Source organism: Paramisgurnus dabryanus, chromosome 18, assembly GCF_030506205.2.
Source record: "Paramisgurnus dabryanus chromosome 18, PD_genome_1.1, whole genome shotgun sequence".
Lineage (NCBI taxonomy): Eukaryota > Metazoa > Chordata > Actinopteri > Cypriniformes > Cobitidae > Paramisgurnus > Paramisgurnus dabryanus.
In genome coordinates this window covers 7,051,621-7,068,900 of record NC_133354.1, presented here as the reverse complement: position 1 = coordinate 7,068,900, position 17,280 = coordinate 7,051,621, and the positions used below count along the sequence as shown (strand labels likewise).

The 17,280-nt window shown below is 36.3% G+C and overlaps 1 protein-coding gene across 12 annotated transcripts in view; it reads right to left on the bottom strand.

Moving 5' to 3' along the window:
* tcf4 (transcription factor 4) overlaps positions 1–17,280 on the bottom strand; it is a 144,712-nt gene that overhangs the window by 36,467 nt on the left and 90,965 nt on the right. For 2 of the 12 annotated variants that reach the window (XM_065243634.2, XM_065243635.2), the window contains exon 1: positions 9,127–9,357. The exons of the other annotated variants lie outside the window; for them this stretch is intronic. In XM_065243634.2, the coding sequence (XP_065099706.1) occupies positions 9,127–9,195 (69 nt within the window). In that variant the 5' untranslated portion in view covers positions 9,196–9,357. Of the gene's footprint in view, positions 1–9,126; positions 9,358–17,280 lie in introns of those variants that run through there. 12 annotated transcript variants of the gene reach the window in all.

Here is a 17,280-nt window from a genome sequence, read left to right as displayed (position 1 = left end):
GCTCAACAGGGTCTTGCCATGTGTGTTGTCATAGTTACAGAAGAGACGGCTGTTTACACCTGGTATTAAGATGCATTTTGGTTGATCAGATCACAAGTGGATTACAGGGTAAACGGGGTGTAAGACGTTTTGAGCTCCTCCACTTTCGACCACATTCAGAGGTAGTCGAAAACACATTTGTCCGGATTGCATTTGTGGTGTAGACGCTCATATAATTGAATGTGTTAGCCACAAAACACTGCCTATTCTCCACCTCTTAATCAAATGGGATGTACGAGCACAATGTTTTTCCATTGTTTCTGACTTTAAGCCCAAAGACTGCAGTGATAAGACTGCAGTGGCTGCTTTCCACTCCTTCTTCATCAATTGCTCTAAAATATACATGTATAAAACATTTTGCAGCACGTTTACAGACAACACAAGCAGCAGACTCCGACATAATATTAGTGCGGGTCAATTTAAACACATGTCATTTCTCCTGACTCTCCCACAGACAGACCATCACCTCAGTATTCAGGACAGAAGTGGTCGAAAGTGGACAAAAAAGAGAGAATTAAAAAAAATGTATAATGTGTATAAGGTGTACAGCCACCTTTCCACTGTATGTGACATTTGGACACGACAGTCAGAGTTTGCCCTCTAGTGGCAGTCGTAATGAAGTTTCACTTTAATCATAAATCTGTGTCAACATGGGAGAGAAGCTCATTCCAGCACTTCATTCTTATTCACCATAAGTAAATAGATGAATTCAAGTGAATGAAACAATAAACAGCTATGCATATAGATAAGATTAAAAATAATAAATAAATATTCAATTAATTATTTTTATGTACCAGTAATACATTTTTTTTAAAGGATTAAGTGTTACTGTTACTAAACAAAAAGGATTAATCATTTTCACCTCACACAGTTTTTGATTGGAATACACTGAAAGACATCACTTCCGGTCAGCGTATCGTTTAGTTGCACAAGTTTAAATTTTTTAACGGATTCAATGCTCAAAACACATCTGAAAATTAAGCTTCCGCAAATGGTCGTCACCTCATGCAGCTCCATTACAACTCTCCATAGGGAATGAATGACTTCCGGTTGTCATGTAAAGTGGAAAGGCGTCTTAAACGTGAATGTGTCTCTCTCATCCACTTGTGATCCGATCGCCTAAAACGCATTTATTACCAGGTAACATCCCCTTTATAGACGCAATCGCACAAACACACACGCACACACACAAGTTTGCAGCAGCTTTAAGCCATGAGCTGTGTGTGTGTGTTTCAGTTCAGCAACAGGATTATGTGTTAAGCACTGAGATGTTTCTCTCTGATCTCATTCTTGTCTTTGTTCTCTAATAGATTTACTCTGTTTGATTTACTCTGATTTTACCGCAGTACTTCTGCTGGAGCCCTCTAGTGGAGCTTAACACAATAGATGTGTCCTAAAGGATTTCACACAAACACACACACATGCATGCATGCGCACACACAGTTGTGTATCTTTTCAGTTAAAACAGATGAAAAGATTCTTATCTCAGACATCTCATAAGAAACTCTAACCTCACACAGAAACCTCAAAACTCCTGGAGACGTCATCTTTCATTACACATCTCAACTTTAACAAATCAATTTAAGTTTCATCTTTGACAATCCTGAAATCTTAACAGTTACCACCAGTGGTTTGTAGCGTACAACTCAGATATTGAAAGGTAAATATATAAAGAAATGTTTTCAAAATAATCCTGAAGACCGGCAATGTTTATTCAAACTGTCAATCTCCTCACCCTGCAAAAAATGCCTTTTTTACTTAGTATTTTTGTCATGCTTTTAGTACAAATACCTAAAACTTCTTAAATCAAGATGCATTTTCTTGATGAGCAAAATGACCCAAAAAAAAAGGCTAATTTTTAAACAAATATAAAATATAAGTAATTGTGCATAAAACAAGCAATAAAATATGCCAATGGAGTAAGAAAATTGTTCTTTAATTTTTCTTGAATTAAGTGTTTAAAAAAGTTTAATATTTTTTTCCCCACTGGCAGATTTTATTGCTTGTTTTATGCACAAATTCACTTTAATTTAATTTTTTTGTCTTAAAACTAGACGTATTTTCTTAGGTCATTTTTAGATATTTGTACTGAAAACAAGACAAAAATACTAAGTAAGAAAGTCATTTTTGCCATGCACCTAATGTACAGATACTGTATACTAACAACACAATACACATTTTTTGAATTTAAAATCTTACAGAAATGAACATAAAAGTCACCTGATTATAATGTAGTGAGCTGACTATTAAAGACCGTACAGTATATGCTGTAGCAATAAACCAAAAGTGACACGTATGCAGAAATGGATCATGTCCGCCCCACGGCCTTATGGATAATACGAACCATTCTCTCTTTCTGGATAAAGTTTTCTCTCACTTTTGCTTTTCCAAACATATCAAACAACTCAAAGATGTCACGTAACACAAATGAATATAAACAAACGTCCTTCAGAGAGGCAGAATATGACGACCAGAGAGAAAACGAAATTGAAAATCATGCAAAAACACAGCTTGTAAATGGGAACGAACTTTAAAGAGAAAAACGGAAACATTCCAAGGTTTCCTTTCATGAGGGTTCTGGTAATTTAGGTCATTTAAAGGTAATTTTGCATTGGGTTAAAAGGGACAGGCTATTATTACAGAAAATAATCCCAAAACAATTAATGAGGTATAATAAAGGTGCAGGTTGAGCGTACACACGCTTCCACAGGTGATGGATTTTAACTAGAGGCCTTTTATTATTTCTGAACCCTTTCAAGGTATAAAGCTTTTGGCAAGTGACCACAGCGCTTCTAATTTAACCAAATTACTGCCAGATGCTTCACTGCACCAGCGCTGGCTTAACTCATCACACACACACACACACATACACAACCAAACAAACTCAACACACATGAAATAAAGTTAGGATAGAAATAAAATCTCAGATCAAATTCACAGAATCAACAGGAAAAATATGAACTGCAGGTGCACGTGGCATTTTTTTAGACCTACAAGGCGTCATTTGTTGCGTGTTTGTGACATGTTGACCCACAGAAAGTGATCAATGAGAAAATGGGCTGCAGAAGATGGCTGCCATCCAAACTCATCTCCATGGTGATTCTCTAAAGGTCCTTTCATGAAACGCGTGAGAATCCGATTGGTCGGGATACGCTCCGGACCCCGGCACATCGGCCACGTGACCAAAATCGAAGCGAAGAAGCGCACCGATTGGCCGGGATGCGACTCGTTGGGCCCGAGAAAGCAGAAAATAGCAGAGAACGTCGAATCTGCGGCGGGAGCCAAATAGAATGTTCCGTTCCATTGAGATCCACTGTGCTGGATAATTCCGACATTCCTAAAACCTTCCATCCAGACATTAACATAATCAACGGCCGGCGTCTGGTCGCACCATATCTGATGGCGTATCGGCTCTCACGGCAGCTAAAACCCTCACCGAACCCCAGCGGACTGATCGCGCAACTATGTGCCAAATCAATTTGGGAGGATTACCAGGAAAGATTGAGGGAATCTGGAAAGGTTTAAGTGAGACTCCAGGCAGCCAGTAGAAGAGTAACCTTGGAAAAGAGAGAAAGAGAGAGAGACTACATACAAGAAGATGAGATGCTGTGATTCGGTGGCTGTAATCGAATGATTATGGACAGATAGGAACGCCGCGTGTCTATATGTGTGTGTATTCCACAGCCAAGAAATCCGTCCAGCAGTTGAAGGAGTGCTGATGTGCCAGTTGGCTCACAGATAGTTCATTAACTGTCACCATAAATAATCAATGCATGGCAATAATTAAAAGAAGAATTTAAAAGCAAATCACAAACCCAAGCGTAAGCACATCTGCATCAGGTTTACAGCAGAACTGAGATTATAGATTTTGTACTAAACAGGGATATTTTGCCAAATTTAAACTGTGTAAAAAAATCTAATTAGTAAATCTGTAACACTTTAAAGTAATGCTGTAAAACAACGAACAATACCTCTACAGCATTTATTCATCATAGTTCATGTTATTTTCAAATGTACATTTTTTAAATCAAAAGTTGTATTTGTGAAAAGATTAATAAATGATGAAAAAATATTTTGCATGCATTTACGAATATTTCCAAACATTATTGTAAAGTATTACCATTCAATCAGTAAACATTTAGCTAAAAGTAATAAAAATTAGTAAGACTACTTATTTTTTACTAAATAAACAAAATATTTTGTTCAATGCACTAATAATATATCATTATCCTTTCAATTGAAATTAACAAATGAAAAAGATCAATTGGATACCTGATCGTTATTGAATGAATGCAAATGAATCACTGAATCAAAGTTTTGAATTGACTCACTGAAACAAACAGTTCAAAGCAACCTGATTTGTGTAAATGAGTCAAATTTTCCTATTACTGACAGTAAAAACATCTCTGCTCTTAAAACCACAAGTCAGACTTAAACTGAACTACTGGCACTAAAATCTCATGGAAACCTTATATCATAACATTGGCTAAACTTAAATATAATGCACAAAGTATAGAAAAGTAAATATATCAGCAACATACTGAAGAAAAATACATGACTTTAGTTCATCTCACCATAACATCATAACCTAATGAACAGACCTGTGCATGTGTGTATGCGTGCAAACAACCTGATGACTTTTATAACCATTAACAGCAAAAAATGAATCCACACAAAACACCCAATTAATACAATGAAATTCTATGTATTTTACATTTTTTATATGTTTGAAATGTCTGCTTCCCAGATTAAAAGACAGAAGAGATAACAACATTGTCTCAAACTATGCCTTTCCCAAGATACCAAAGTCTGCATATAAATATATTTCTCATTAAATATTATTCACGGGCTAAATGATCTGTACTCTGGCTGTATCACTGTCGTAGACATATGTGTGTCTATTATTTGTCCAGAAATATTGCAGAAACATCTAAAACAGAGTTGACATTTTTAATGAAACTCCATGACATCAGGTATAAAACGCACACATCATAGATCACAGGCATCAGATGTACACAACACGTCTTAGTAAGAGATAAAATGAATACAAACAAACCAATCATGTAACATTATAAGCCAGACAGAAGTTACACGCACACACACACACGCACGCACGCACGCACGCACGCACGCACGCACGCACGCACGCACGCACGCACGCACGCACGCACGCACACACACACACACACACACACACAGCCCATATAATGTTCATTAGAATTAAGATGAGGGTTTGTGTTTCATGTGAAGGGCTTGTAATGGTGAACATATGGCCAGAGGTTCACATCAGAGGACTGGATCACAGACGCATTATTAAAATAATAAAACCAACAGGATCAAAGACTGATTACTTCAACATTTTCAACTTAAGGCAGTTTTTCCTCAATGCTATTTTAGATGAGGAGAGATTCTGTTTAACATCTTGTGTGTTGATATACAGTAAGAGCAGACGGACAAAATTACAATCACACAAAACCTCCTTCTGGGGACGTCCTCAAAGTTAAAATCAATAATGTTTTCCACAAGAGGTACAAGTCTGTCGTCATTTTAATTAACTTGAATATAAAAAACAACTGTAACTTTATATAAAAATTTTAACCAACAGCACATTGGCTTTAACTAGAGACACAAAATTCAACATTTACACACTTTATACTTTCACTTCTGCTTTACTTGATTTATTTGTTCATATTATTTACTCCATTATCATAAGTTGTTAGTTGTAAGTGTTAGTTATTAAATGTAAAAAATGACTAGAATTCAAATTTGTAATGTATATGTCACATTTAAATGTGGACTTTGAATAGTTGAATATTCTTGTGTTTGTAGGGAAAATGGTTGTCATTCCTTACATTTTTGGTATAGGATTAAACTCATCAAGATCAATCGACATAACACCTTCTTATATCACTTATATAATAAACAAAAATATAAAAGTGTTTAAAAACAATTGAAGCTTTCTAATAATTCACTTCATAAAGTCAGTCTGCTGAGTGACTGAACTATTTCAACAAGAATAACTGTTTAACCACTACTACTGGCCAAATATTGATGTGTTTTCTTTACTATAAATCACATTTCAGCTTAACCCTTACATTACGCTTGTGTACTTCACTGTATTGTGTTCATTCTGTGTTTGTATACTGTGTTCAGCTTTACATTTAAAATATCATTGATATTCCATGTTTACTATTTTATTTGTATAAAAATGTATTCTACCGCTAATGAGAGAGAGACACTGACAGACAGAGAGAAAGAGAGAGACAGATGCTCCAGAAATGTCTCTCAGAAGGCCTGCGGATTTGGGATAGACCCTTCTCTCAACCCCATTCACGCTGGGAATGTCGGAGGTCTCCATACCATCCGGACCTCTTCCGACAGTCAATGAGACTCAGCATTATGCCGATCTCTGACACACACACACACGCATGCACACACATACACACAGGTCGCACACACACGCACGCACGCACGCACGCACGCACACACACACACACACACACACACACACACACACACACACACACGCATGCACACACATACACACAGGTCGCACACACACACACACACGCACGCACGCACACACACACACACACACACACACACACACACACACACACACACACACACACACACACACACACACACACACACACACACACACACACACACACACACACACCTGCTTCAGAACTCAATAGCACAGTTCACAAACAACAGATTTATAAATCCAGCAACCGAAAACATTTTATTAATACATTGCAAAGAAGGCTTTTGTATTTCCATACATCAAAATTAAATATAACAATAAAATGAATAATAAAAAAAAATCTGCAAATAAACTAGAACACACACTTTTTATTATCTTCTTATCTTTTTTATTATCTGTTCTTTTTTAACTGTGTACAAATATACTAAATTTCATTAAAAAAATTCCAGTTCATGCACTTGAAAAACATATTATTTTGTAAAAAAAGACTATTATTGAAGAGAGCAATATTTCAAGTAACAGAAATCTGTCAGAATTGATACAGATGTTATTCAGACATGCTGAGAGTTTCTCTGTTTTAGCTTCATCTGAGCTCACACAAAATGTTGCATAACACAACAGGATTATATGACTGTATGTCACATGTATGTCACAAATGTAATTCTTCTGCTTGTGTGTGTGTGTGTGTGTGCGTGTTCAGGCAAACATCGTCCATTTAAACAGAAGCGTTTGCTGGATCATTGCAGAAATAACTCACAATTTTTAAGAATAGTATGAATAAATAATCTCAAATAAATAATTTTAGACTGTGATAAAGCATAGAAATAAATAAAATATGAATAAATATGAATAATAAAATATGAATAAATAAATAAAAACATTAAAGGCAGATTACAAATGTTTTACTTTTTAGTTAGCGGCCTGGAAGCAACAATATAATACGACTATTAATTCATATGTTAAATAATAGTACATTTTTTAAATTATTAAAACATGTGTGGCTCTTAAAACATTATATAAAAAATTATTACATCAGATAATCTAATACATAAAAAATATTTTTAACATATGATTTTCTAAATAAACAGTCAGTTTAGTTTAAAATAAAAGCAGCTCTTAACACTAAGAACAACAAATTTGTTTTCAACTAATAATATACACTGTAAACAAATCCACATAAACACTTCAATGTGGTGAAAAGAAAATCTCGACGTGAGAGTCTGGTGAACAAATTAAACTGAAGGAATATTCACACGGAGTCTTAGCATAACAATGCAGAGCGGCCGGCGCTGTTTAAACAGACCTCGTGTGTAAAAAGCCCTTTTGTTTTATGTGTGACGGCCTTTTGTTGACTCATTAGTCGACCCAATATCCCTCTTCTGACCAGACTCGCAGTAACCAAAAGACCCGACTCGCTCCTGACCGCCCGAGAGTTATCCACACGCCCGACGCTGTCCGAGGGACCAAGCGCCCAATTGATGCAGGGACCCAAAACCCAGGGACCTTTTACTGTGAATTTTGTTTTTTACTCGCAAATAAGTAGAAAAAAACCAATCCCAGCAAGATGCCTGGCACCAAATCAAGACGGCACAACGCTGTGGCCCCGAGACGCACAATGGCCCACCAACCCCAAACACTAACTAGATTGTGAGGCCCTCACACTGGGTTTATTAAAGAGGGCACACACACACACACACACACACACACACACACACACACACACACACACACACACACACACACACACACACACACACACACACACACACACACACACACACACACACACACACACACACACACATAGGGTCACATATCAGCCTTCAGCCAATGTTTCCTAACCGGAGTACTGGCACTCAAAAAAGTGTATTTACATAAATGGCTATTTAACATTCAATCTTTTCCAGCAAAACAAACATCAAAAAGCCAAAAGTCCACCTGCAAAACACCCAAATCTCACAAACAAAAGTTACAAACATCTGAGAGTCGTGAAATGATAGGCGGGAAAGCAGATCTTGAGAAGGACCAGCAGGACGGATTTTGAGACAGGACACAGGCCTCGGGCAACAACCTGATGCCCCCAATCCAATGACCTGTCTTATTTTAGACTAATTACCTTATATTACCTGACCTTACCAGAATAAACCTCACAAGAGTCATGGATGTTTAAATCTCTCTCTCTCTTTAAAATGAACAGCGAGTCTCTCACATTTCTAACACTTTTCTCTGCCAACACCTTTAATTATTTTACAGGTCACAGTAAATCTCTCCTCCTTTAGGATCTCAGATATTTTCACATCTTTTATTTAACATCTTTCATTTTCACAAATTATAGCTGTGCATTTTTTATCTAAAGTTATTTACCATCCATTGAAGATCCTTTCAAATCTGTTGTGTTATCACAACAACACAAATACAATTAACAAACTGTCTACACTTTAAGAGCATCACCATTGACTTTATTCCTAACACACACACACACACACAGATTTCTCCGGTGTCTCTTCAGTTCAAAGGATTCAAGCGAGTCATTTAAAGCAGATAACAGACGTTAAGGCCGTGACAGATCAGAGTAAATGACATGAGTCTGTACTCACCGCTTTACCGTTGTAATAGTACATGAGAGATCCGCCGCTCACACCCGGGATGGTGTACGCACAATACATACTGCTGTGTGTGTGTGTTTGTGTTTGTGTGTTAAATCCTCTTCAGACGCTCTCAAACAACTTTGAGTTTAAACTCGTCTTCCCTTTCACAACAATTCCTTCAGTCGCATTTTCCCATATGGCCGGTCCGAGCATGCTGAATATGCAAACGAGTGAGAAACATTCCTGACGTTAGTCCATGGGAGGGGGCGGGACGGGGGAGTCTCCTATATGAACTCAAGCCCCTCCTTCTCTCTCTCTCTCTCTCTCTCTATCTCTTAACTCAACATCTCACTCCAGCTAATATAACACACACACACACACACACACACACACACACACACACACACACACACACACACGTTTTCCTTTCCATGATAAATCTGGAAGTGATCCTGTCCTGAGCTCTGTCGGCTTTTCAAAAAGGGACAAAAATGTGTGTGTGTTTCTTTCCAGACATTTTATTGCTTCATTGAAGGTTCCTCTAAACTCCCATACACACATATAAAACAATCACACAGCACATTACAGTACAGTGAATACAAACTGACCCTAACACTGTATATTTTATCACCTAATTTAAACCCTAAACCTAACCTTCACCCAAAACATTTAGCATTTTTTATTTATTAAAAAAATTACCATGTAGTATTTTTCCTTGTAAACCATGCTTATTATGTTGTTATACACATGTTATTATACAAATAAATGTGTGTGTGTGTGTGTGTGTGTGTGTGAGAGAGAGAGAGACAGAGAGACAGAGAGAGAGAGAGAGAGAGAGAGAGAGAGAGAGAGAGAGAGAGAGAGAGATAAGAGTTAAAGCTTGGCCTGAGGGTCAGTATAGTGACAGGAGTAAAGTCCATTATACACAAGAATACAAACGGCATTAATAGACTCTGTGTCTCTCTCTCTCTGTCTCTCTCTCTCGCTTTAATTTGATTAAAAAGCGAGTGGCAGGAGGGATTCATACACGCACATCTAATAACTCCACCATCTGTCTTCAACACTGGCACAACACCAGAACTGAGAGAGAGAGAGAGAGAGAGAGAGAGAGAGAGAGAGAGAGAGAGAGAGAGAGAGAGAGAGAGAGAGAGAGAGAGAGAGAGAGAGAGAGAGAGAGACAAGCCCTTAAGTACAAATGTGAATCAAAGATATCAACAAACTATTTTTAAAGCTATTAATCAAATTTTAATAATACTTAAAAATATATCTAATTATTATTAAATGATGTTTTCAAGTGGAAAATTCTTATTATTTATGTCATTAATTTTTCTAATGCTTTCAAATATGTTTTTACTTTGATCTGAGGGAGAGATGAGCTTTAACAGACCTCAGAACAGTTGATTGACAAAAATAAGACATGGATTATATCTAAAACTCCATATAGAGCTCCATACCAGGAGAGACTCAAGTGGACATTATGGGTGAAGATAAAATAAAACAAGTTTCAAAAAAATCACAAAATATAAAAAACGTAAAAAAGTTGAGAAATATGAAAAAGTGTGAGAAAAAATATATACGTATTTACTGCATATACATTACTGTGTATAAATATTTTTCAGCCTCTCATGCCCAAAAATTACAGGAGATTGGTATGCAGTATTGATAAACAGAAAACAATCTGAAAAACACTTACACTTGATCAAGAGCAGAAACCTGCAGGATCTTTTAAACCTAAATGAAATTAAATCCTCATTTCTAATTTCTAATCGAATGATTTTAGGACTTCAGTCTCCTCAAAAGAGTTTAAAATGTGTTTAGTGTTCAGAGAGCTCAACACTAAATAAATATTAACTAAAGATTTTATTCTAGATTTTTTTATGCAATTTGTATTTTCTGTATTTTCTGTTTCTATCTTAATAAAGAGAGCAAAAAATAAACATTGATGATTATTAAAACTTTGCTGAAATAACAAAGCTGCAGGTGTCCTAACACTTTTGCACAATACTGAAATCTAGACTAAAGTCTCATAATGTAATGATGATATTAAGAGCATCAAAGTCTGATATAGTTACACTATGATTTCAATCTTTGACACACACACGCACGCACGCACGCACGCACGCACGCACGCACACACACACACACACACACACACACATCCAGCAGGTCTTATAAAGAGTAAAATCTCTGGATTCAGACTCCAAATGAAGCAGAATAAACTTTAATAATTCAACAGTGCACCTGTGTCACACTTTGTGTTGATTTAAGTGTTGTTGTTGTTGTGGAGCGGACGACCCTCTTTTACCCCCAATCTCTCTCTCTCAATCCCCTGAGATTAGCATAAACAGCACTTGGATTATAAGCACACATTCCATTCAGATTTCATGCTCCGAGGATTTTTTGCTCATTAGAAGCATGAGTTGTCAATCTCAGAGGATCCGCTTTAAATCTTTTTTCTCCTTCTTTCTCTCAGGGAGTTCAAGGGCCACAACTGCGGCCGTTCAGTGTCCCTTTAAAAACATGACAACATATGTGTTCACCAAAACACAATACATCATTATAGTGTTCAGATCTCAAGAAGATTTTATTTTGACACGATTTAAACTTTGTACATGCGCTGATATCTTCACCTGATACACAAACACACAACTGAACCACAACTTAATGTTGAAATTTACCACGTTATTTCTTCTCTACTGACCAGACACAGACCAGCAACAGAGAATTCACAGCTTACTTTGAGTAAACTAAAAAAATATTCAAATAAAACAAGAAACTTTAATTCATCACCCATCATTAGAAAATATTGCATGCATAAAAAATGCAATGTTAAACAATTTACTTCTATTTTCATCTGTTGTTTTTTTACTTTATTCTCTCGTTCGCATGTCACTATTTATTCAAGCATTATTTTAATTGTAATTATGTATTATACATTATTATTTTATAAACATATATATTTATTTATGTAAACATGTTTTCTTTATTTATAATTATTATTCATTATTCTTAAAATATATAATATAATATTATACATACAATATTTTTTTATATATAACAACAATTTGATTTATATAAATTAAATAATAAATGTAATTCAAGTTGACTTGACTGTCAAAGGACCTTCTAATGTTATTAGTTTAACAGCACTGAAAGGGTTAATCTGAAGCAGCTGAACGGGTCAGAGATGCAGAATGATTCAGGACAAGATGCTTGGGTTTGGACATCTGTATTTCTCTTCTGAAACCCCCAAAATCAATTCAGCAAATGTTGGTATTTCAGCCTGCTTTCACTCAAACGCGTCCGATCGCCTCATCCAATGGAAATCTTCCGACGGCTCGGGCTACAGATTCTAACAAACATTAAACACAGTAAGGAGGCAATTATGTATGCATGATTTAATCTGCAACTAATTAATATGCAAATGTATTCATATGTTAGTTACTAAATTAAAAATGCAAAGCAGCCCTTATGGTGAATCTGTGATTTCGGCACAAACAGAACATTTGAACATAAAAGGAGATAAACAAAAAAAAAAGAAAGAGACTTGGTAAAGTTCTTCGCCTTTAACAGCCTGTTGATTCTAAATCCACAAAATCATCTTTTAATTTTAAGCTTTTTTAATCGTGTAACCGATCGTCTCAATCTGGGGTTTTAATTGCGTATCTCAGCTCTGTGAGTGTATACAGATTGAGTTGTGTGCTGAACATTAGCCTGAGGACGTTACCGCGTTTTTTGTCTGAATTTGAGACTTTGGTTAAAGGTCGACAGGTTGCTTATTACCTGTCTGACATCAGCCTTGGCACGTGCAATGCATTCTGGGATGTGTGGTAAACACATTCACACTGAGATTAACCGGGTGGTTGGGTGATGAAGTGACTAAAAGAGGTTTAATATGAGCCAGTAAATAGATTCAGACTTATTTATTTATATGTATTGATCAGTTTGGGGATTACAATCACCTCATGACTCTAAACGCAGTATTGCTGATATTAAGCGAACAATTCATTTAAATCAAATGACTAAATGCTGTGTGCCCTTGCTTTTATTTTATAAAGCTCTCTCTCTCTCTCTCTCTCTCTCTCTTTCTCTGTCTCTCTCTCTCAGTTATATTTTAAGCATGATATTTCATGATCTTTTAGCTTTTTAAAGTTGTTCTCTTCCTAAAGCTGGAGTAATCTCACGTGTCTCCTCTAGAGCTTTAGAAGAGATTAAAAAAATGTAATTTGTTTTAAGATTTGAAGACACCCATGACTCATTCTCATATGGCCATATTACATACAGACAAAACCTTTAACCCCACATAAAAAAAATGAACAAATTAAATCTCTGTAACATATGTTTTCTCTGCACAGCCGTAAGAAGAAATGGAGATCAAATGGAGATTTTGTTAATCTGAAAAAATCTCTCCAATAACCAGTTCATCTCAGCTACTGTATGATCTGAGCATTGTGTCTCATTTTTATTTTGCCTAAAGTTGCATAAAAAACAAGTAAGATTACAAACAGGCTTCCTGAGCTAAAAATGAGCAACTTCTGAGTAATAAAATAAAGTGACTTGAATAAAAATACCTGCACATTTTCATCATTAGAGACGCGTGTGATATATTTCCTCTAATGTTTAGTCCACTGTTAGGTGCTGATGCCCACAAAAAGAGTCATACAGGTTTGGAAAAAAGTAAAGTGTGGCAGTATTTTAATTTGTGTGTGAACAAACACAAGCCAAAGAAATATGATTTCCCAGCATTCATTAGCTGAGGCAGCTATACTGTTATGACAGACGAATGTGTTCATGAGTTTAGCTGATATGAACTATTTCTCTCTTACACACACACACACACACACACACACACACACACACACACACACACACACACACACACACACACACACACACACACACACACACACACACACACACACACACACACACACACACACACGCACGCACGCACGCACGCACGCACGCACGCACGCACGCACACACACACAACCACATGCACACACACACACAACCACACGCACACACACTTCAGCTGTGGCCATCAGCAGTTTTGGTCCACTCTGCCCCAGGGCATGCTGGGATAGGGATGGGACGATTACCGGTTTCATGATTAACCACAATAAAATGTCCTGAAGATTAGTATTATCGGTTAAAATTAAATTATCATTAAAACCGTGTTTGATTATCTGAAAGCTCTCGGTAAATCCTGTCCAACCAGAATCAGTTTGACGCAGGCGTGCACATGCAACATAGTTTTGCACAAGAAGGCATTTAAGGGATAATATATTGTATTCATTCACGGTAATCTTATTAGACAGATTTATTTATTTTTTACCACAGAAATAATTTCAGGGACGTGAAATATTAAATTGTGATTTTCAAAAATACAACTCTTATTTTAAAAATGTTTTCAGTGTGTGTATCAGTTCTTTTTGAACATTTTAATCTCATTTTAACAAAACCATAATAATACTGATAACTGTGATAACTTTGGTCACTATATCACGACATGAAATTTTCATACCGTCCCATCCCTAAACTACAAGCACCTAAAATAAGACAAAAACACCAACAGCAACACCTGTCTGAAATACACATCTATTTAAAATAAAATATAACATCTTCACACAGTTGTGTATGTGTGTGTAGATAAAATAAATAAAAGTATTTCTTATAGTTTGAAAATACAGTACACACTGATCAGTCATAGGATTTATTATCAGATTATCCCTAATAAAATAAACGGATATACTGACTACACAAACAAAGCTTTAAAGTGGCCATTTTTTGTGATCCCATTTTCAACATTTAGTTGTTAGAGCATCAATAACACCTTCAAAATGATAAAGGTCAAAGTTCACAGCCAAGCGATACATTTTCTTTAATAGAATTCCCTTTTTTAGGACTACAGAGAACGGCCGGTTTGGACTACAGTCCTCTACTTCCCGATTGAATGATGTCAATGTAAGAGTTTTGACTAAACTTCGCCCACAGGAATACGTCAGTAAACAGCTAAACTAATCTGCTTTCGAATCACAACACACTAAACCAGCTAAACAATCACAACACACTAAACAAACTACACAATCAGAACTCGATACGCATTTCTGAAGGAGGGACTTCATACACTTTAAAAAAAATTCTGTAGAAATCAAAGTGTTATTTGCAGGTGGTTGCCGGTAACTTACCGTAGATTTAAATTTATCTTATTTACTAGCAAGAGTTAAATAAATTTTAAATATTACCAAGTCTTTAACTTTACAGAATAAAACTACACAATGTGAAGCATTGCAGCCTCATGCAAAGCATTCTGGGAACCAGAAATCATCATCAACCTTTTTCTGTTTGAATGCTTTGCTAAATGCTTTTATTTTGGTTTTACTCTGTAAAGACAAAGACTTGTAAATGTTTAATGTTCATTTAACTTTGAACAAAATGTTGACGTAAATAACATCAATTTAAATCTACGGTAAGTTACTGGCAAACAGCTGCAAGTAACACTGTATTTTCTATGGATTTACAAGAAAGACATCAGCCCGTTTTTAGGACAGTGAAAACAGCGCTATAGAGATAAGTAAATTATCGTGTGTTTTTTACACACGAAACATGAACACAAGTTAAATTGCGCACCGTAAACACAACCAAAGCTTCAAAAACACATGAAAAACTGGACATTTAAAATCAAATAGCACATAAAATATAAATAAATAAATGCAGTTAATAAAATGAACCTAGAAATAGTCAAATGTAAAAGATATAATCTGCGTTGAATGTGGATATTAACTCATCTGTTTCTGCTCAACACTAAACCCACTGGGTAATAAAATGGATTTTAACGCTGATAAATTAGTCTAAATTTGACTGATGCTTTAAAAACTGAGCTTTGAGCCAATAATCAACCAGATCATCACCTTGAAAATCAATTATGACATTTCTATGAGCAATAATAACACTAATTCTGTTCCATATATAAATAAACCGCCTGAAACAGACAGTGGCTTGGCAGAAATCAATGGAGAGAGTTTTGATTCTGAAGCAGTGCAGGACACACACACACATACACAGACACACACACACACACACACACACACACACACACACACACACACACACACACACACACACACACACACACACACACACACACACACACACGGGAAACTGACTTCATTTCCTCTGTGGATTGCTCAATGGAAAACATACAGTCCAATGTTTTATTCTCTTCTGGAGCTCATCTGAACACACACATGCGCGCACACACACACACACACACACACACACACACGCGCGTGCACGCACGCACACACACGCACACAAACAAACAAACACATGCATGTTACAATAATGTAAAGACACTCTTGTGATCCTCATCATTTATCATTTTGTTGAATAACCCAGCATTATTTTTTAGATTGCAGAGATCCAATGTTTGCATCTTTCAGTGGGCGGGGCTAAAGAGGCAGTGATGTAGAAGTAGGTGTTAACCTCCCGTAGAGGCGGTCTTTCATCACACTATGACATCATATTGAGACAAAATCTGACCTGAAGCGTTTTGGCTGCTTGGTTTCAATAAAAGTTGTTTTTGGACTAATGAGGAAGTTACATACAGGATGTTTTATAGCACAATGATCTCATCTGAGACAAACTAAAGTAAACAACACAGACAAACAGAGTCCAACAAATGTTTCTAGTGCCGCTGAAGAGAGAAACAGATGCTGTGCTAGAGGAGAGGACGGACGGACGAATGGATGGACGGATGGATGAGGACACAGCGAAGCAAAGACAGAACACGAGGATGTGGAAAGTGTTTGATGGTCAACTAGTTTATCATCATTTCATTCACCTTGACAATTTTTTCATTTAAATATTTCAACTTTATCTCAGATGTTCTCCTAAAATAAAAAGTATTCACAAACGATACAACTGAAAGGAATGTGGACAGCAGAGGAGGAGACACTGATCTCTTCTGAAACTCTTGATTTCATGAAATCTTAACGCTGTCCATGAGAAACAATGGGGAGATTAAAATGTGACATCTCTGAGCAATGAGTGTTTCTCTAAATCATCTGCCTGTGACCCGACTAACTTTAAAATAACTAAAAATCCTTACAAAAACACACGGCCTTTGTTTTTCCTCATGAAACCGAGGGATTAAGAACA